General features: G+C 60.2%; 1 protein-coding gene across 3 annotated transcripts in view; it reads right to left on the bottom strand.

Annotated features, from left to right (window-relative positions):
* Window positions 1–20,786, bottom strand: part of CADM3 (cell adhesion molecule 3) — a 152,798-nt gene that overhangs the window by 33,945 nt on the left and 98,067 nt on the right. For all 3 annotated transcript variants that reach the window (XM_073322545.1, XM_073322543.1, XM_073322544.1), the window contains 4 exons: window positions 16,231–16,371; window positions 15,481–15,633; window positions 14,742–14,879; window positions 13,405–13,575 (listed from right to left, as the gene is read on the bottom strand). In XM_073322545.1, coding sequence (XP_073178646.1) covers window positions 13,405–13,575; window positions 14,742–14,879; window positions 15,481–15,633; window positions 16,231–16,371 — 603 coding nt within the window. The remainder of the gene's footprint in view (window positions 1–13,404; window positions 13,576–14,741; window positions 14,880–15,480; window positions 15,634–16,230; window positions 16,372–20,786) is intronic.

The following is a 20,786-nucleotide window of genomic DNA, read 5'->3' on the forward strand; positions in this document are numbered from 1 at the left end:
GCTGTGTGTGTGCGCAGGGGATGGTTAGCTGTGGGCTGTGTGTGTGCGCAGGGGATGGTTAGCAGTGGGCTGTGTGTGTGCGTGGGGATGGTTAGCAGTGGGCTGTGTGTGTGCACAGGGGATGGTTAGCTGTGGGCTGTGTGTGCACAGGGGATGGTTAGCAGTGGGCTGTGTGTGTGCGCAGGGGATGGTTAGCTGTGGGCTGTGTGTGTGCACAGGGGATGGTTAGCAGTGGGCTGTGTGTGCGCAGGGGATGGTTAGCAGTGGGCTGTGTGTGTGCGTGGGGATGGTTAGCAGTGGGCTGTGTGTGCACAGGGGATGGTTAGCAGTGGGCTGTGTGTGTGCGTGGGGATGGTTAGCAGTGGGCTGTGTGTGTGCGCAGGGGGAGGTTAGCTGTGGGCTGTGTGTGTGCGTGGGGATGGTTAGCAGTGGGCTGTGTGTGTGCGCAGGGGATGGTTAGCTGTGGGCTGTGTGTGCGCAGGGGATGGTTAGCAGTGGGCTGTGTGTGTGCGCAGGGGATGGTTAGCTGTGGGCTGTGTGTGTGCGCAGGGGATGGTTAGCAGTGGGCTGTGTGTGTGTGGGGATGGTTAGCAGTGGGCTGTGTGTGTGCACAGGGGATGGTTAGCAGTGGGCTGTGTGTGTGCGCAGGGGATGGTTAGCAGTGGGCTGTGTGTGCGCAGGGGATGGTTAGCAGTGGGCTGTGTGTGTGTGCAGGGGATGGTTAGCTGTGGGCTGTGTGTGTGCGTGGGGATGGTTAGCAGTGGGCTGTGTGTGTGTGGGGATGGTTAGCAGTGGGCTGTGTGTGTGTGTGGGGATGGTTAGCAGTGGGCTGTGTGTGTGCACAGGGGATGGTTAGCAGTGGGCTGTGTGTGTGCGTGGGGATGGTTAGCTGTGGGCTGTGTGTGTGCGCAGGGGATGGTTAGCTGTGGGCTGTGTGTGTGTGTGGGGATGGTTAGCAGTGGGCTGTGTGTGTGCGTGGGGATGGTTAGCTGTGGGCTGTGTGTGTGCGTGGGGATGGTTAGCAGTGGGCTGTGTGTGCGCAGGGGATGGTTAGCTGTGGGCTGTGTGTGTGCGCAGGGGATGGTTAGCAGTGGGCTGTGTGTGTGCACAGGGGATGGTTAGCAGTGGGCTGTGTGTGTGCACAGGGGATGGTTAGCAGTGGGCTGTGTGTGTGTGGGGATGGTTAGCAGTGGGCTGTGTGTGTGCACAGGGGATGGTTAGCAGTGGGCTGTGTGTGTGCACAGGGGATGGTTAGCAGTGGGCTGTGTGTGTGCGCAGGGGATGGTTAGCTGTGGGCTGTGTGTGTGTGTGGGGATGGTTAGCAGTGGGCTGTGTGTGTGCGCAGGGGATGGTTAGCTGTGGGCTGTGTGTGTGCGTGGGGATGGTTAGCAGTGGGCTGTGTGTGCGCAGGGGATGGTTAGCTGTGGGCTGTGTGTGTGCGCAGGGGATGGTTAGCAGTGGGCTGTGTGTGTGCGTGGGGATGGTTAGCAGTGGGCTGTGTGTGCAGGGGATGGTTAGCAGTGGGCTGTGTGTGTGTGGGGATGGTTAGCAGTGGGCTGTGTGTGTGTGGGGATGGTTAGCAGTGGGCTGTGTGTGTGCACAGGGGATGGTTAGCAGTGGGCTGTGTGTGTGTGGGGATGGTTAGCAGTGGGCTGTGTGTGTGTGGGGATGGTTAGCAGTGGGCTGTGTGTGTGCGCAGGGGATGGTTAGCAGTGGGCTGTGTGTGCGTGGGGATGGTTAGCAGTGGGCTGTGTGTGTGTGGGGATGGTTAGCAGTGGGCTGTGTGTGTGTGGGGATGGTTAGCAGTGGGCTGTGTGTGTGCACAGGGGATGGTTAGCAGTGGGCTGTGTGTGTGCGCAGGGGATGGTTAGCTGTGGGCTGTGTGTGTGCAGGGGATGGTTAGCTGTGGGCTGTGTGTGTGCGTGGGGATGGTTAGCAGTGGGCTGTGTGTGTGCGTGGGGATGGTTAGCAGTGGGCTGTGTGTGCGCAGGGGATGGTTAGCAGTGGGCTGTGTGTGCGCAGGGGATGGTTAGCAGTGGGCTGTGTGTGTGCAGGGGATGGTTAGCTGTGGGCTGTGTGTGTGCGTGGGGATGGTTAGCAGTGGGCTGTGTGTGTGCGCAGGGGATGGTTAGCTGTGGGCTGTGTGTGTGCACAGGGGATGGTTAGCAGTGGGCTGTGTGTGTGCGCAGGGGATGGTTAGCAGTGGGCTGTGTGTGTGCGCAGGGGATGGTTAGCTGTGGGCTGTGTGTGCGCAGGGGATGGTTAGCAGTGGGCTGTGTGTGTGCGCAGGGGATGGTTAGCAGTGGGCTGTGTGTGCGCAGGGGATGGTTAGCTGTGGGCTGTGTGTGCGCAGGGGATGGTTAGCAGTGGGCTGTGTGTGTGCGCAGGGGATGGTTAGCAGTGGGCTGTGTGTGTGCAGGGGATGGTTAGCAGTGGGCTGTGTGTGTGCGTGGGGATGGTTAGCAGTGGGCTGTGTGTGTGCGCAGGGGATGGTTAGCAGTGGGCTGTGTGTGTGCGCAGGGGATGGTTAGCAGTGGGCTGTGTGTGTGCGCAGGGGATGGTTAGCAGTGGGCTGTGTGTGTGCGCAGGGGATGGTTAGCAGTGGGCTGTGTGTGTGCGCAGGGGATGGTTAGCAGTGGGCTGTGTGTGTGTGTGGGGATGGTTAGCAGTGGGCTGTGTGTGTGCACAGGGGATGGTTAGCAGTGGGCTGTGTGTGTGCGTGGGGATGGTTAGCAGTGGGCTGTGTGTGTGCACAGGGGATGGTTAGCTGTGGGCTGTGTGTGTGCGTGGGGATGGTTAGCAGTGGGCTGTGTGTGCGCAGGGGATGGTTAGCAGTGGGCTGTGTGTGTGCGTGGGGATGGTTAGCAGTGGGCTGTGTGTGTGTGTGGGGATGGTTAGCAGTGGGCTGTGTGTGCGCAGGGGATGGTTAGCAGTGGGCTGTGTGTGCGCAGGGGATGGTTAGCTGTGGGCTGTGTGTGTGTGTGGGGATGGTTAGCAGTGGGCTGTGTGTGCGCAGGGGATGGTTAGCTGTGGGCTGTGTGTGTGTGTGGGGATGGTTAGCAGTGGGCTGTGTGTGCGCAGGGGATGGTTAGCAGTGGGCTGTGTGTGTGCGTGGGGATGGTTAGCAGTGGGCTGTGTGTGTGCGCAGGGGATGGTTAGCAGTGGGCTGTGTGTGTGCGTGGGGATGGTTAGCAGTGGGCTGTGTGTGCGCAGGGGATGGTTAGCTGTGGGCTGTGTGTGCGCAGGGGATGGTTAGCAGTGGGCTGTGTGTGTGCGCAGGGGATGGTTAGCTGTGGGCTGTGTGTGTGCGCAGGGGGAGGTTAGCAGTGGGCTGTGTGTGTGCGCAGGGGATGGTTAGCTGTGGGCTGTGTGTGCGTGGGGATGGTTAGCAGTGGGCTGTGTGTGTGCGTGGGGATGGTTAGCAGTGGGCTGTGTGTGCGCAGGGGATGGTTAGCTGTGGGCTGTGTGTGCGCAGGGGATGGTTAGCAGTGGGCTGTGTGTGTGCGCAGGGGATGGTTAGCTGTGGGCTGTGTGTGTGCGCAGGGGGAGGTTAGCAGTGGGCTGTGTGTGTGCGCAGGGGATGGTTAGCTGTGGGCTGTGTGTGTGCGTGGGGATGGTTAGCAGTGGGCTGTGTGTGTGCGTGGGGATGGTTAGCTGTGGGCTGTGTGTGTGCGTGGGGATGGTTAGCTGTGGGCTGTGTGTGTGCAGGGGATGGTTAGCTGTGGGCTGTGTGTGTGCGTGGGGATGGTTAGCTGTGGGCTGTGTGTGTGCGTGGGGATGGTTAGCTGTGGGCTGTGTGTGTGCGTGGGGATGGTTAGCTGTGGGCTGTGTGTGTGTGCGTGGGGATGGTTAGCAGTGGGCTGTGTGTGTGTGTGGGGATGGTTAGCAGTGGGCTGTGTGTGCGCAGGGGATGGTTAGCAGTGGGCTGTGTGTGTGCGCAGGGGATGGTTAGCTGTGGGCTGTGTGTGTGCGTGGGGATGGTTAGCAGTGGGCTGTGTGTGTGCGCAGGGGATGGTTAGCAGTGGGCTGTGTGTGTGCAGGGGATGGTTAGCTGTGGGCTGTGTGTGTGCGTGGGGATGGTTAGCAGTGGGCTGTGTGTGTGCGCAGGGGATGGTTAGCAGTGGGCTGTGTGTGTGCGTGGGGATGGTTAGCAGTGGGCTGTGTGTGTGCGTGGGGATGGTTAGCAGTGGGCTGTGTGTGTGCGCAGGGGATGGTTAGCAGTGGGCTGTGTGTGTGCGTGGGGATGGTTAGCAGTGGGCTGTGTGTGTGTGCAGGGGATGGTTAGCAGTGGGCTGTGTGTGTGCGCAGGGGATGGTTAGCAGTGGGCTGTGTGTGTGTGTGGGGATGGTTAGCTGTGGGCTGTGTGTGTGCGCAGGGGATGGTTAGCTGTGGGCTGTGTGTGTGCGCAGGGGATGGTTAGCAGTGGGCTGTGTGTGTGCGTGGGGATGGTTAGCTGTGGGCTGTGTGTGCGCAGGGGATGGTTAGCAGTGGGCTGTGTGTGCGCAGGGGATGGTTAGCTGTGGGCTGTGTGTGTGCAGGGGATGGTTAGCTGTGGGCTGTGTGTGTGTGCAGGGGATGGTTAGCAGTGGGCTGTGTGTGTGTGTGGGGATGGTTAGCAGTGGGCTGTGTGTGTGCGCAGGGGATGGTTAGCAGTGGGCTGTGTGTGTGCGCAGGGGATGGTTAGCAGTGGGCTGTGTGTGTGCGCAGGGGATGGTTAGCAGTGGGCTGTGTGTGCGCAGGGGATGGTTAGCTGTGGGCTGTGTGTGTGTGGGGATGGTTAGCAGTGGGCTGTGTGTGTGCGCAGGGGATGGTTAGCAGTGGGCTGTGTGTGTGCACAGGGGATGGTTAGCAGTGGGCTGTGTGTGTGCGCAGGGGATGGTTAGCTGTGGGCTGTGTGTGTGCGCAGGGGATGGTTAGCAGTGGGCTGTGTGTGTGTGTGGGGATGGTTAGCAGTGGGCTGTGTGGGAGCGCAGGGGATGGTTAGCTGTGGGCTGTGTGGGTGCGCAGGGGATGGTTAGCAGTGGGCTGTGTGTGTGCGCAGGGGATGGTTAGCAGTGGGCTGTGTGTGTGTGTGGGGATGGTTAGCAGTGGGCTGTGTGTGCGCAGGGGATGGTTAGCAGTGGGCTGTGTGTGCGCAGGGGATGGTTAGCTGTGGGCTGTGTGTGTGCGCAGGGGATGGTTAGCAGTGGGCTGTGTGTGTGTGTGGGGATGGTTAGCAGTGGGCTGTGTGTGTGTGCAGGGGATGGTTAGCAGTGGGCTGTGTGTGCGCAGGGGATGGTTAGCAGTGGGCTGTGTGTGTGCGTGGGGATGGTTAGCAGTGGGCTGTGTGTGTGCAGGGGATGGTTAGCTGTGGGCTGTGTGTGTGTGGGGATGGTTAGCAGTGGGCTGTGTGTGTGTGCAGGGGATGGTTAGCAGTGGGCTGTGTGTGTGCAGGGGATGGTTAGCTGTGGGCTGTGTGTGCGCAGGGGATGGTTAGCTGTGGGCTGTGTGTGTGCGCAGGGGATGGTTAGCTGTGGGCTGTGTGTGTGCGCAGGGGATGGTTAGCAGTGGGCTGTGTGTGCGCAGGGGATGGTTAGCAGTGGGCTGTGTGTGTGTGCAGGGGATGGTTAGCAGTGGGCTGTGTGTGTGCAGGGGATGGTTAGCTGTGGGCTGTGTGTGTGTGGGGATGGTTAGCAGTGGGCTGTGTGTGTGCACAGGGGATGGTTAGCAGTGGGCTGTGTGTGTGCAGGGGATGGTTAGCAGTGGGCTGTGTGTGTGCAGGGGATGGTTAGCTGTGGGCTGTGTGTGTGCGTGGGGATGGTTAGCAGTGGGCTGTGTGTGCGCAGGGGATGGTTAGCTGTGGGCTGTGTGTGTGCGTGGGGATGGTTAGCAGTGGGCTGTGTGTGCGCAGGGGATGGTTAGCTGTGGGCTGTGTGTGTGCAGGGGATGGTTAGCAGTGGGCTGTGTGTGTGTGGGGATGGTTAGCTGTGGGCTGTGTGTGTGCGCAGGGGATGGTTAGCAGTGGGCTGTGTGTGTGCGCAGGGGATGGTTAGCAGTGGGCTGTGTGTGTGCGCAGGGGATGGTTAGCAGTGGGCTGTGTGTGTGGGGATGGTTAGCAGTGGGCTGTGTGTGTGCGTGGGGATGGTTAGCAGTGGGCTGTGTGTGTGCGCAGGGGATGGTTAGCAGTGGGCTGTGTGTGTGCGCAGGGGATGGTTAGCAGTGGGCTGTGTGTGTGCGCAGGGGATGGTTAGCAGTGGGCTGTGTGTGTGCGCAGGGGATGGTTAGCTGTGGGCTGTGTGTGTGGGGATGGTTAGCAGTGGGCTGTGTGTGTGCGCAGGGGATGGTTAGCAGTGGGCTGTGTGTGTGCGCAGGGGATGGTTAGCAGTGGGCTGTGTGTGCGCAGGGGATGGTTAGCTGTGGGCTGTGTGTGTGCGCAGGGGATGGTTAGCAGTGGGCTGTGTGTGTGTGCAGGGGATGGTTAGCAGTGGGCTGTGTGTGTGCGCAGGGGATGGTTAGCAGTGGGCTGTGTGTGTGCGTGGGGATGGTTAGCAGTGGGCTGTGTGTGTGCGTGGGGATGGTTAGCAGTGGGCTGTGTGTGCGCAGGGGATGGTTAGCAGTGGGCTGTGTGTGTGCGCAGGGGATGGTTAGCAGTGGGCTGTGTGTGTGCGCAGGGGATGGTTAGCAGTGGGCTGTGTGTGTGCGTGGGGATGGTTAGCAGTGGGCTGTGTGTGTGCGTGGGGATGGTTAGCAGTGGGCTGTGTGTGTGCGCAGGGGATGGTTAGCAGTGGGCTGTGTGTGTGCGTGGGGATGGTTAGCAGTGGGCTGTGTGTGTGCGCAGGGGATGGTTAGCTGTGGGCTGTGTGTGTGCGTGGGGATGGTTAGCAGTGGGCTGTGTGTGTGCGCAGGGGATGGTTAGCGGTGGGCTGTGTGTGTGTGCAGGGGATGGTTAGCAGTGGGCTGTGTGTGTGCGTGGGGATGGTTAGCAGTGGGCTGTGTGTGTGCGTGGGGATGGTTAGCAGTGGGCTGTGTGTGCGCAGGGGATGGTTAGCTGTGGGCTGTGTGTGTGCGCAGGGGATGGTTAGCAGTGGGCTGTGTGTGTGTGCAGGGGATGGTTAGCAGTGGGCTGTGTGTGTGCGCAGGGGATGGTTAGCAGTGGGCTGTGTGTGTGCGCAGGGGATGGTTAGCAGTGGGCTGTGTGTGTGCGTGGGGATGGTTAGCAGTGGGCTGTGTGTGTGCAGGGGATGGTTAGCAGTGGGCTGTGTGTGTGCGCAGGGGATGGTTAGCAGTGGGCTGTGTGTGTGCGCAGGGGATGGTTAGCTGTGGGCTGTGTGTGTGCGTGGGGATGGTTAGCAGTGGGCTGTGTGTGTGCGCAGGGGATGGTTAGCAGTGGGCTGTGTGTGTGCGCAGGGGATGGTTAGCAGTGGGCTGTGTGTGTGCGCAGGGGATGGTTAGCAGTGGGCAGTGTGTGCGTGGGGATGGTTAGCAGTGGGCTGTGTGTGTGCGTGGGGATGGTTAGCTGTGGGCTGTGTGTGTGCGCAGGGGATGGTTAGCTGTGGGCTGTGTGTGTGCGTGGGGATGGTTAGCAGTGGGCTGTGTGTGTGTGCACAGGGGATGGTTAGCAGTGGGCTGTGTGTGTGCAGGGGATGGTTAGCAGTGGGCTGTGTGTGTGCGTGGGGATGGTTAGCAGTGGGCTGTGTGTGTGCGCAGGGGATGGTTAGCAGTGGGCTGTGTGTGTGTGGGGATGGTTAGCAGTGGGCTGTGTGTGTGCGCAGGGGATGGTTAGCTGTGGGCTGTGTGTGTGCGCAGGGGATGGTTAGCAGTGGGCTGTGTGTGTGCGCAGGGGATGGTTAGCAGTGGGCTGTGTGTGTGCGCAGGGGATGGTTAGCAGTGGGCTGTGTGTGTGTGGGGATGGTTAGCTGTGGGCTGTGTGTGTGCGCAGGGGATGGTTAGCAGTGGGCTGTGTGTGTGTGGGGATGGTTAGCTGTGGGCTGTGTGTGTGCAGGGGATGGTTAGCTGTGGGCTGTGTGTGTGCGCAGGGGATGGTTAGCTGTGGGCTGTGTGTGTGCGCAGGGGATGGTTAGCTGTGGGCTGTGTGTGTGCGCAGGGGATGGTTAGCAGTGGGCTGTGTGTGTGTGGGGTGGTTAGCAGTGGGCTGTGTGTGTGGGGATGGTTAGCAGTGGGCTGTGTGTGTGCACAGGGGATGGTTAGCAGTGGGCTGTGTGTGTGCGCAGGGGATGGTTAGCAGTGGGCTGTGTGTGTGCGTGGGGATGGTTAGCAGTGGGCTGTGTGTGTGCGTGGGGATGGTTAGCAGTGGGCTGTGTGTGCGCAGGGGATGGTTAGCTGTGGGCTGTGTGTGTGCGCAGGGGATGGTTAGCAGTGGGCTGTGTGTGTGTGGGGATGGTTAGCAGTGGGCTGTGTGTGTGGGGATGGTTAGCAGTGGGCTGTGTGTGTGCACAGGGGATGGTTAGCAGTGGGCTGTGTGTGTGCGCAGGGGATGGTTAGCAGTGGGCTGTGTGTGTGCGTGGGGATGGTTAGCAGTGGGCTGTGTGTGTGCGCAGGGGATGGTTAGCTGTGGGCTGTGTGTGTGCGTGGGGATGGTTAGCAGTGGGCTGTGTGTGCGCAGGGGATGGTTAGCAGTGGGCTGTGTGTGCGTGGGGATGGTTAGCAGTGGGCTGTGTGTGCGTGGGGATGGTTAGCAGTGGGCTGTGTGTGCGTGGGGATGGTTAGCAGTGGGCTGTGTGTGTGTGTGGGGATGGTTAGCTGTGGGCTGTGTGTGCGCAGGGGATGGTTAGCAGTGGGCTGTGTGTGCGTGGGGATGGTTAGCAGTGGGCTGTGTGTGTGTGGGGATGGTTAGCAGTGGGCTGTGTGTGTGTGTGGGGATGGTTAGCTGTGGGCTGTGTGTGTGCACAGGGGATGGTTAGCAGTGGGCTGTGTGTGTGCGTGGGGATGGTTAGCAGTGGGCTGTGTGTGCGTGGGGATGGTTAGCAGTGGGCTGTGTGTGTGTGGGGATGGTTAGCAGTGGGCTGTGTGTGTGTGTGGGGATGGTTAGCTGTGGGCTGTGTGTGTGCACAGGGGATGGTTAGCAGTGGGCTGTGTGTGTGCGCAGGGGATGGTTAGCAGTGGGCTGTGTGTGTGCGCAGGGGATGGTTAGCAGTGGGCTGTGTGTGTGCGCAGGGGATGGTTAGCAGTGGGCTGTGTGTGTGCAGGGGATGGTTAGCTGTGGGCTGTGTGTGTGCGCAGGGGATGGTTAGCAGTGGGCTGTGTGTGTGCGCAGGGGATGGTTAGCAGTGGGCTGTGTGTGCGCAGGGGATGGTTAGCAGTGGGCTGTGTGTGTGCGCAGGGGATGGTTAGCAGTGGGCTGTGTGTGTGTGTGGGGATGGTTAGCAGTGGGCTGTGTGTGCGTGGGGATGGTTAGCAGTGGGCTGTGTGTGCGTGGGGATGGTTAGCAGTGGGCTGTGTGTGCGTGGGGATGGTTAGCAGTGGGCTGTGTGGGCATGTAGAGGGTGGCTAGCGGTGGGCTCAGTGTTTGCCTGGAAGGGTTAGCTGTGGACTGTGTGTGTGTATTAGTGATTAGCAGGGGGCTCTTTGTGCATGGGGGTGATTAGCAGTGGGCTGTGTGTGTGTGCAGGGGATGGTTAGCAGTGGGCTGTGTGTGTGCGCAGGGGATGGTTAGCTGTGGGCTGTGTGTGTGCGTGGGGATGGTTAGCAGTGGGCTGTGTGTGTGCGTGGGGATGGTTAGCAGTGGGCTGTGTGTGTGCGCAGGGGATGGTTAGCTGTGGGCTGTGTGTGTGCGTGGGGATGGTTAGCAGTGGGCTGTGTGTGTGCGCAGGGGATGGTTAGCAGTGGGCTGTGTGTGTGCAGGGGATGGTTAGCTGTGGGCTGTGTGTGTGCGCAGGGGATGGTTAGCTGTGGGCTGTGTGTGTGCGCAGGGGATGGTTAGCTGTGGGCTGTGTGTGTGCGCAGGGGATGGTTAGCAGTGGGCTGTGTGTGTGCGCAGGGGATGGTTAGCTGTGGGCTGTGTGTGTGCAGGGGATGGTTAGCAGTGGGCTGTGTGTGTGTGCAGGGGATGGTTAGCAGTGGGCTGTGTGTGTGCGCAGGGGATGGTTAGCAGTGGGCTGTGTGTGTGCGCAGGGGATGGTTAGCAGTGGGCTGTGTGTGTGCGCAGGGGATGGTTAGTGGTGGGCTGTGTGGTTGGGGTGGGATGTGTGCACATAGGGGACAGTGAGTGGTGGACTGTATGTGTCTAAGAGAGTGGTTAGTGGTGGGCTGTGTGTACGTATGAAGTGGTTAGTGGCGGACTGTGCGGCAGGGTTAGCGGTAAGCTGTGTCTACATCAGGGGTGGGCAAACTACGGCCCGCGGGCTGGATCCAGCCTGCGAGCCGTTTTAAGCCGGCCTGCGAGCCACACCACCCGGCTCGGCCCCACTCTGGCTGGGTCACTGGGTCAGGAGGCCGCACTACGGGGCTCAGCCCCACTCCAGCTGGGGTGCAGGGTTGGAAAGCTCTGGGAAGCTGTGGCATGGCCCTGTTCCGGCTCCTACGCGCTCCAATGGCCCCCTCCGGCACTCCAATGGGAGCTGCAGGGGCAGTGCTTGCGGATGGCGCAGCGTGCAGAGCCACCTGGCCATGTCTCCGCATAGGAGATGGAGAAGGGCCATGACACTAGTTCCGGGAGCCGCTTGAGGTAAGCGCCGCTTGGAGCCTGCACCCCTGAGTATCTCCCCACACCCCAGCCCCCTGCCCCAGCCCTGATCCCCCTCCCGCTCTCCAAACCCCTCGATCCCAGCCTGGAGCACCCTCCTGCACCCCAAACCTCTCATCCCCAGCCCCACTCCAGAGCCCACACCCCCATTGGGAACCTGGACCCCTTCCCACAGCTCTGCCCCAGCCCTGATCCTCCTCCCGCTCTCCAAACCCCTTGATCCTAGCCCAGAGACCCTCCTGCACCCCAAACCTCTCATCCCCAACCCCACCCCAAAGCCTGCACCTCTAGCCAGACCCTGCACCCCTTCCTGCATCCCTGCACTAGCCCTGATCCCCCTCCTGCCCTCTGAACCCCTTGATCCCAGCCCAAAGCACCCTCCTACACCCCAAATTCCTCAGCCCCACCCCAGAGCCCACATCCCAACCCCAATTTTGTGAGCATTCATGGCCCGCCATACAATTTCTATTCCCTGATGTGGCCCTCGGGCCAAAAAGTTTGCCCACCCCTGGTCTACATAGTGGGGTTATCAGTGGGCTGTGTGTACGTAGGCGATGGTTAGCAGCAGGCTGTGTGTGCATGGGTGGGGTTAGCGGTGAGCTGTGCCTACGTAGTGGGGGTTAGCAGTGGTCTGTGTGTGCGTAGGGGATGGATAGCGGTGGGCTGTGTGTGCGTAGGGGATGGATAGCGGTGGGCTGTGTGTGCGTAGGGGATGGATAGGCTGTGTGTGCATGGTAGGGGGTTAGCAGTGAGCTGTGTGTGCGTCAGGGTGGTAGCAGTGGGATGTGTGTGTATGGCGTGGCTAGCACGGGGCTGTGTGTGGGGGGGTAGCTCTGGGCTGTGTGCGTGACAGTGTGGTTAGCAATGGGTTGTATGTGTATGGAGTGGTTAGCAGTGGTCTGTGTGTGCATCGCGGTTGGTAGTGGTGTGCTGTGTGTGCATCAGGGTGGTTAGCAGTGGGCTGTGTGTGTCGGGGGAGTGGTTAGCGGTGAGCTCTGTGTGTGTACGGGGGGTGAAGCTCTGGGCTGTGTGTGCAAAAAAAATGGTTAGTGGTGGCCTGTGTGTGTGTGAGGGTGGCTAGCAGTGATCTGTGTGTGCGTCGGGGCAGCAGCACAGGAATGTGTGCACGTAGGGGTGGTTAGCGGTGGGCTGTGTGTGCATGGGGTGGTTAACGGTGAGATGTGTGTGTATTGGGTTTGTTAACAGTGGGATATGTGAGTCAGGTTGGTTATCATTGGCTGTGTGTGTATGGGGTGGTTAGTAGCGGGCTCTGCGTTTGTCAGGGTGGTTAGCAGTGGACTGTGTGCGCATCGCGGTCAGTAGTGATTGGCGGTGTGTGCGTCAGGGTGGTTAGCAGTGGACTGTGTGTGCAATGCAGTTGGTAATGGTGGGCTGCGTGTACATGGCGGTGGTTAGCAGTGGACTGTGTGTGCAATGCAGTTGGTAATGGTGGGCTGTGTGTACATGGCGGTGGTTAGCAGTGGGCTGTGTGCGCATCGCGGTCGGTAGTGATTGGCGGTGTGTGCGTCAGGGTGGTTAGCAGTGGGCTGTGTGTGCAATGCAGTTGGTAATGGTGGGCTGTGTGTACATGGCGGTGGTTAGCAGTGGGCTGTGTGTGCAATGCAGTTGGTAATGGTGGGCTGTGTGTACATGGCGGTGGTTAGCAGTGGACTGTGTGTGCAATGCAGTTGGTAATGGTGGGCTGTGTGTACATGGCGGTGGTTAGCAGTGGGCTGTGTGTGCAATGCAGTTGGTAATGGTGGGCTGTGTGTACATGGCGGTGGTTAGCAGTGGGCTGTGTGTGCAATGCAGTTGGTAATGGTGGGCTGTGTGTACATGGCGGTGGTTAGCAGTGGGCTGTGTGTGCAATGCAGTTGGTAATGGTGGGCTGTGTGTACATGGCGGTGGTTAGCAGTGGGCTGTGTATGTGTCAGGGTCGGTAACGGTGGGATATCTTTGCACATAGGATAAGGGCATCAGAATCATTGTAGAAGTGGGGGGACCACCACTGCCAGACCTGGCCTCCCCACTTTTTAACATGGGTGTTGTTCGGTGGTGAGGGGGCGGCATTGCCCCCCAAACTGCAAGCCTCGGGCAGGTGTGGAGTGGCGAGAGTAAAGGCTGTAGTTTGAGGCAGGGGAACTGATAACGGTGATCATCTCCCTTGCTGCGAAGTACAGCACCTGTGCAAGTCTTGCATTTGGGGGAGGTAACACTTCTCCCTGCCTGGCCAAACTACACCCATGGGGAGGCCATGGTGGGGGGGCCATGCCCCACTCACCCCTGGTTCTGGCGCTGTTGACGTAGCGGTGATTAGTGGTGGGCTGTGTATGGAGGGTGGTAGGCCATGGGCTGTGTGTGTGGGGAGGTAGTAGGCAGAGGGCTGTGTTGGAGGTGGTAAGCCGTAGGCCGTGTGCCAGGGGTGTCAGGCTGTGTTTGAGGTGGTAAGCAGTGGGCTATGCGGGGTGTAGAAGGCCGTGGGCTGTGTGTCTGTTGTGTGTGGGGTTTGTGGGCTGTGGGGGGTTGGGGTGGGCTGTGAGCGGGTGCGGGTGACATGTAGCTATAGGCGGGGTGTTCGTGTGAGGCACGGGGTGCCTGTGGAGGGCTGGTCACCGGCTCATGCCTCCTTTCAGTCTCATCTGCTCCTCGTCATGCTCCCACGACACTCCAAGCACAGTCCCCGGATGCCTCCCCCTCCCCCGCCGTGGCTGTCCTGTACGTACAGTAGACCTGCAGTTTCTGGCTTGCGGATCTCTCCGAGTTCTGCAGGGACTCATGATCCACTGTGCAGGTCACATCCACGTCGTTGTCTTCTTTGGTGACGGTGAACTCAACGCGGCTGGTGACAGTGAAGGTTTTCCCGTTGGAATCTTCCATCACCTCGAGGGCCCCGCCTTTGGGGGGCAAAGGAACAGGTGCTATCAGCGTGGGGCCTGCACAGGGCATGGGAGTGACTCCATCTTACCCACGGGGCCTATCTGCACCTCTCCCACCTGCCATGCTAGCCAGCACCCGTTGCTTCAGAGCAAGGGACAGGAGCTGCTAGTGATGGGAGAACCCGGCTCCCAGCTCCCCTCGGCTAGTGGTCGGCTGGTGCCCTGCAGGAGGGTGCACAGCCCTTCCACCAGGTATCCTGGCCTGTCTGCCTGGTCCGGAATCCTGGCTCTGGGCCCCCGGGGCCTCTTTGGGGCAGAGAGTGCCACAGGCAAAGTGTGCTGGGCACAGCGCTTACCAGTATTCCTTTGCAGTGCCACTGAGCATCCCCTTGGTCATGGTATGAGAAGGCATGTCTGGAGCCTGACCTGGCGTCTCAGAGCAGCTCGTTGTGTTGCCTCCCACCCTTGTGTCCTCAGATTCAAACAGCCCCACTGTACCGGCCCTGCTCTTCCTGGAGGGCCCCAATAGTCCCCCCATGTGGGGTCTGAGCAACGGCCAGGGCACCAGAGAGCTGCTCCCACATCTCCAATGTACTGAGTGCTGTCCCCTGGCTTAGGGCCCAGGTCAGGTCATTCCCCCCAGGGCACAACACATTGCCTTGGGCAACGAGTCCTCGCTGGCTCATGGGGGCAGGTCCCTCTAGGGTTCCTCACTCTTCCCCAGCCCTCATTATTACCTAACTAGGCTCTGTGCCACCTTCCTGCTCCCCCTTCTTAGCAGACTCACGATGCATCCTAGTGCTGCAGGACACTCTGCCGCCCGCTGCTGCCCGTGGCCATGCTGCAAAGGGACTGTGAATTTTACTTTGTTTTCTGTCTGTCTCAGAGCTGGGTGGTGCTTTACCCCTTTGCCCACCCCAGGCCCTTGGGGCCAGCTCCCTCTCTGCAGGCTCAGCACCAGGGAAAGATCTTCACTAAGGTGCCATCCGCCTGCAGTGGCCGATTAGGCCCCAGGGACAGCAGTGCCCAGCCTGAGGCCCTGGGCTAGGGCAGCCTCAGATTTTTACTGAGCAAGGGCAGGTTCTCCCCTTCTGTTGCGGGCCAAGCTGCAAGGTTCAGACCTTACGCTGCTTCACCAGAGCTGGGCTCCCAATATGCCCTGGTGCCCTGCAGCCAGCACCTACCTTGCAGCTCCTTGTTGCCTTTCTTCCAGTGGAGCTGGGCAGCTGGCTTGCTGCCAGAGGATCGGCACGTCAGCTGGGCCATCTCCATCTCTCGGATGGGCAGCTCATAGCCAAAGATTTGAGGGTTCTGGGGGATTCCTGGGGGAGAGGGCAAGGAACAGAGAACGTCTTGTCCCTCCGCACCCCTGAACTCCCCTCCTGATTCCTCCCGAGCACGGGCAGGACAAGGGCGGGCGCAGAGAACAGGGCAGGCGCAAACAGACAGGAAGACACACAGATACAGAGACACGTGCACACACAGACACTGGGGCACACACAGACACACGTACAAATGGGAAGGGGCAGACACACGGACACACTCAGACACACATTCACATGGGCACATGCAGACACAGGGATACGCCCAGACACGGAGCCCTGGCTGGAGGCTTTGCCACTGGCTGCAGAGTGGGAGTGGCTGGCTGCGCTCAGGTTGGGGCTGTGAGGAGAATCCAGGCCCTGCAGCTTGGAGGGGAACCCAGGAGAGTCCCCAGGGGCTGTGGCCAGGCCTCTGAGGGCTGGGGCACCCACCCCTCAGCAACAGCAGGGGCCCAGCACCAGGAGCTGGCAGGTTGGGGGAGGGGATCGTGCAGGCTGCTGCCAGGCCAGGGTCACACTCACTGGGCCCTGTGCACAAGCAGGCTCCATTGCCCAGGGTGCTGAGCGGGTTCCCCAGGGGAAGGGAGTCGCAAGCCCTCACCCAGCACGGTGACGAGGGCCTTGGCCGTCCGCACAGGCATGGTGAAGATGGAGCAGGTGTACTCGCCCTCATCCGCCAGCACCACGTTGCTGATGCTGATGGCCAGCTCGTTGGGTGTGGACTTCACCAGCTGGATCCTGTTATCCCGGAGCGCTGGGGCCAGAGCAAGAGGGATTAGCTATGCTGGCCAGGACCGGGAGCCAGCAGGAGCTGCCAGGTCACGCTTCAACCCAGCAGCACATCCTCCTGCACTGAGCACTGGTTCCCCTCCCTCCATGGTGCAGTGCTTCCCCTCTCCCCGTCCCCATGGGGCACTGCTTCCCTTCACCCCGTTCCCACAGGGCACTGCTTTCCCTCCCCCTGTGAGGCATTTCTTCCCCTTCGCCCTGTGGGGCATTGCTTCCACTCCCACTGTGGGGCACTGTTTCCCTTCATCCCATCCCCGTGGGGCACTGCTTCCCCTCATCCACGCAGGGTACTGCTGCACCTCCCCCCTCTCCCCCCGCCAGGGTCACTGTTTCCCCTCTGCCCCTGTCCTGTTCCCTGGAGTACTGCTTCCCCTTTCCACTGCCCCGGGATGCTGCTCCCCAACTCCCTTGGGGCACCATTCCCTCTCATCCCACTCCTCATGCAGGGGGAAAGGCTGAGGAGTGCTCTCTGGAGCCTGTTCCCCTCACAGCCAGTCTAACCTGAGGCCCAGGGAGAGGCGAGCAGGGCCCTTCCAGGCCCAGCTGGGGCTGCTGGCAATACCTCGTTTCTCCCCAAAGTAGAGCGTCTGCTGGGCTGGGTTGGACCACTGCAGTGAGGAGTCGTCGGGATCCTCCACCCTGCACTTCAGCACCACGGTGCCACCTGCCACCACCGTCTCATCAGATGTCGTGGGCTGGCTCTCTGGGGGCAAACAGGCAGATATCAGCTTGGGCTGACCCCTGTGCTCCTGGGCCCACCCTGTGCTGGGCACCATCCGTCTCCCAGCAGCCAAGGCTCCTCCCTGTGTGCACTGGGATGAAGGTGAAAGACCGTCTTTGGCCAGATGGGAGTGTAACCCCTGCCGCTGGCTGACCCCTGCTGCATGTCCGTGCCTGGGCCTTGAGAGGCACATTCCAGCCGCCCCACTCCCTGGGGTCATGGCCCCAAGTTCTCGTCCCGCCTCTGCTCCTTTGCCAGGCCAGAGCCGAAAGCCCCTGGCCAGTAGCCCCAGCACACAGCCCTGGCTGTAGGTGGCTCCACTCCCACTGGCTGTACAAAGAGGCCTTTTTCCTGTTGTGCCCAACTCACCCTCCCCATCCCTAGAGATAGCAGCTGCTGGGTGCTCTGCCAGGGCCCACGCCCACAGCAGGACAGCACACAGGCCATGTGGGCTGGGTGCAGAGTCAGCACTAGGCTGGTCATTCACCCTGGGCCTGAGGTCCCCTCCATCCTGGACTCTCTGGCATCACCCACATGGAGCAGATCCTGATTCCAGGCAGCACCTGGCACTGCCCTTTCCATAGGGACAGGTGTGGCCTTCTGCCTATGCTGCACCCTGACTATGGTCTGCGCCTGAGCCCCCTGCACCCACCATGTATGTGAGAATCGGCGAGGGCAGTTGGGACTGCAACCCACGAGCCCACCAGGGACAGCCTGGTGTAGTGTGAATCCCCTGTCCATCAGGGACAGCCTGGTGCAGTGAAAATACCTCACCCATTGGGGACAGCCTTGTGCAGTGTGAATCCCCTGCCCACCGGAGACAGCCTGGAGCAGTGTGAATCCCCTGCTCACTGGGGACATGCTGGAGCAGTGCAAATCCCCCACGCACCAGGGACAGTCTGGTGCAATGGGAATCCCCCACCCATCAGGGACAGCCTGGCGCAGTGTGAATCCCCCGCGCATCAGGAACAGGCTGGTGCAGTGGGAATCCCTGCCCATCGGGCAGAGGCTGGACCAGCAGGACTTGTTCCCCACTCCAAGAGGGACAGGTGGATGCAATGAACAGAACAATGATAAATAATAATCAGTTTGAAAGGTGGACATGGCTCAGGGGGAAGAAGGGGAGGGGTGGCTCACAGAGTGGGGGAGGGCTGGCTCAGCCCATGGGGGTTGGGGAGGCTGAGTCCTTGGGGAGTTCTGGCTACGCTGGAGCATCAGGGTGGATGGCCCCTTCTGTGGGGTGAGGAAGGGCATATCAACCCAAAGCAAAGGGAGAGGAAGGGAATGCAGGATCCCAGAGGCTCCCCCTCCCATGTTCTCTCTCCCCTTCAGTCCCAGGTGGGAGGCACGACACAGGTGTTGGGCTGAATATCTAGGGAGGACTTTCCTGCTCCAGGCCTCTGGATCCCCTGCCCTCTCAGGGTCCCTGGGTCTCCTGGCTCCCCTGCCCGCCCTGGCCCAGAGCCCAGCTGGCTCCAGCATGCCCAGTGATTCTGGAGGCTGCTGCAGGGAGCGGAGCCAGCAGCCAGCTCAGCAACAGGCTGGGGCAGACTCCAGGCTAGCGATAGTGCTGACCGTGCAGTGGGTCCCCAAGCAGCACGTGCAGCAGGAGAGGCCGGACCAGTCCCTCAGATGTAATCCATGCTGGGCAGGGGGCCGGGCATGCCCCCTGCCACTGTCACAAAGTGCTCTGCTGCCCTGAGTGCGGGCTGCGAGACTCACAGGGAGTACTAGCTGTCCCCTCCTTTCACATGGGGCTGTTGGGGGAGGGGGGGGGTCTATGTCAGGAGTAGGCAAACTTTTTGGTCTGAGGGCCACATCTGAGTATGGAAATTATATGGCGGGCCATGAATGCCCACATAATTGGGAGTTGGGATGCAGGAGGGGGTGAGGACTCTGGCTGGATGTGCAGGCTCTGGGGTGGGGCCAGGGATGAGGGGTTTGGGATGCAGGAGGGCTTGGGGTTGAGCAGAGGGGTTCAGAGTATTGCAGGGGGCTCCAGGCTGAGGCAGGGGGTTGGGGTGTGGGAGGGGGTATGGGCTCTGGGCTGGGGGTGTGGGTTCCAGGGTGGGCCCAGAAATGAGGGGTTCAGGGTGTGAGAGAGGGATGCAGGCTGGGACAGGGGGTTGGGGTGCAGGGGGGTGAGTGCTCTGGCCAATGGGAGCTACAGAACTGGCACTTGGGGCAGGATCAGTGTGTACAGCCCCCTGGCTGCCTGTGGCCCCCACCGCCAGGCCAGATTGGGCTACAGCAGACCAGAGCGGCTGCGCAGACAGTCAGTCAATCAGAGAGAGCCTGCGGGGAGCCAATCAGGGCTGAGCAAGAGGCAGCCAATCAGGGCCAGGCTAGGCCCTATATAAAGGCTGCCCAGGCAAGAAGCAGGTAGTTTCTCCTAGGCCTTCAGAGGGTGAAGGTCTGTATCCTGTGTGAGGAGACTAGCACCAGGGACAGTGCAGTACTGGGCAGGCCAGGGGAGCAGAAGGGAACTCCAGCCTGGTACCTGCCAGGCTGCAGGCCCTGGGGAAAGGGCCTAGCTGGTGCAAAGGGGCTGAAGGGGAAATGGCCCAGAAGGAGAGATGGAGGGCAGGCAGGAAGGCTGCCACCAAAGGGTCCCTGAGTTGGGACCCAGAGTAGAATGTGAGCCTGGGTCCACTCCTTGCCCTTACACCTGGCTGTTAGAAGTGGCCATAGCGGACTGCACCCGACCCCTGACAAAAGGGCTTAGAGTCTGGGGGTGTGGTTGGCCACTGTGGTTGGGGCAAAGTGGAAAGACTGCTGTTAACTGCCCCCTGGAAGGGGGTGAGCGTGGATGAGGGGGCACTGCTGGAGGGCAGTGTTCTGAAGAGGATGCTGCGAGAAGGGAGCAATGTGGGTCCAGATGCCAACAGAGGGCAAGAGATGGATGGGACACTACCAGCGGAGGGTGCTCCACATGGACTGAGCTAATTCCCACAGTGACCAACAGGAGGTGCTGTGGTGGTGAGTCCCAACCCTGTCACACTGCCCCTACGTGTAGGAGTCAGAGGGGGGACATGCTGCTGCTTCCAGGAGCCACGGTATGCATGGAGTGAGGCAAGCCCCTCACTCTGCTCCCCAACTGGAGCTTGAGGGCTGGATTAAAAGGTCTAATGGGCTGGATGCAGTCCGGGGGCTGTAGTTTGCCCACCCCTAGTTTATGTGGAAACATTTAACATATGTGAGTGTAAGGGGGGGGTGTATGCATGTGTGGACATGTAATGTGTGTATGTCTGTACGTATGTAAGTATGTGTTTATGCATGTATTGGTGTTTTGCAGTTTGTGGTGTGTCTGACAGCAGAACCCACAGAAACTGAGAATAGACAGATACAGGGCAGAGGCATAAAGCAAGAAAGCCAAGCAGTAGCCAGTGAACACAGTGGGTATTTCTACACTGCAATGAAAACCTGCGGCTGGCCTGTGCCAGCTGACTGGGGCTCACGGTGCTTGGGCTAAGGGGCTGTTTAACTGCGGTGTAGATTTCCAGGCTCTGGCTGGAGCCCGGGCGCTAAGACCCTGCAAGGTGGGAGGGGCCCAAAGCTCAGGCTGCAGCCCAAGCCAGCTCCCCCAGGCCACAGTTAAACAGGCCCTTAGCCTGAGCCTCACAAGCCCCAGTTAGCTGGCAGGGGCCAGCCGAGGGTGTCTAAGTGTGGTGTAAACATACCCAGTGTGACCCTGGAAGAAGCTGGAGGGAGAACTTTGGGGTCTGTTGGCTAAAGAGGCTTTAAGCTCCTCCCTGCTTTTCAATTCTTTCTGTGTTCAGACTACAGGATTTTTTACATTCTTTGAAATAAACAAAATGGCATCACAGAAATGGCTATTACCAATTTCTACTCCCCCACAGCCCCAAACTCTGACTAGCTGCTCAGGTCAAAAAGGGGCAAGAGCTGGTGTCAGTGCATAGGTGTGTATCAGTGACTGCAGGGGAAGCAGCAAATCAGGGCCCAGGAGGGCCCTATAAAAAGGGAGCTGAGGAGTCAGAGACAGAGGAGTTCAGATGATGCTCCTGACTGACCAAGGGCACTGCAACACAATGGACAGCTCAGTGCTAGTAGGGACTGCGGGAGTGAGGAAGAGCTATTGGCTGGCTGCTGGGACAGAGTTTAGTAGAGCCCTGAGCCAAGGGTAAGGTATTGGTGAAGGCTGAGGCCACAGGGAAGTGGCCCAGGGAACTGAAGGCAGTTTTGCTAAAAGAACATGCAAGCGTGTGGCTGCTATTCTTAGGGTCCCTGGGCTGAGACCCAGAGTAGTGGGCAGGCCTGGATCCCACCCCCAATAGACCACTGGAGAAGGGCCTACAACTGGACAGCAGTAAATCCACAGAAGAGGACTGAGCTGTCAGGAAGGCCAGCTGGAGTGCTGGGGCCAAAACAGACTAAAA

This window comes from Lepidochelys kempii, chromosome 24 (assembly GCF_965140265.1).
Source record: "Lepidochelys kempii isolate rLepKem1 chromosome 24, rLepKem1.hap2, whole genome shotgun sequence".
In the NCBI taxonomy this organism is placed as follows: domain Eukaryota; kingdom Metazoa; phylum Chordata; order Testudines; family Cheloniidae; genus Lepidochelys; species Lepidochelys kempii.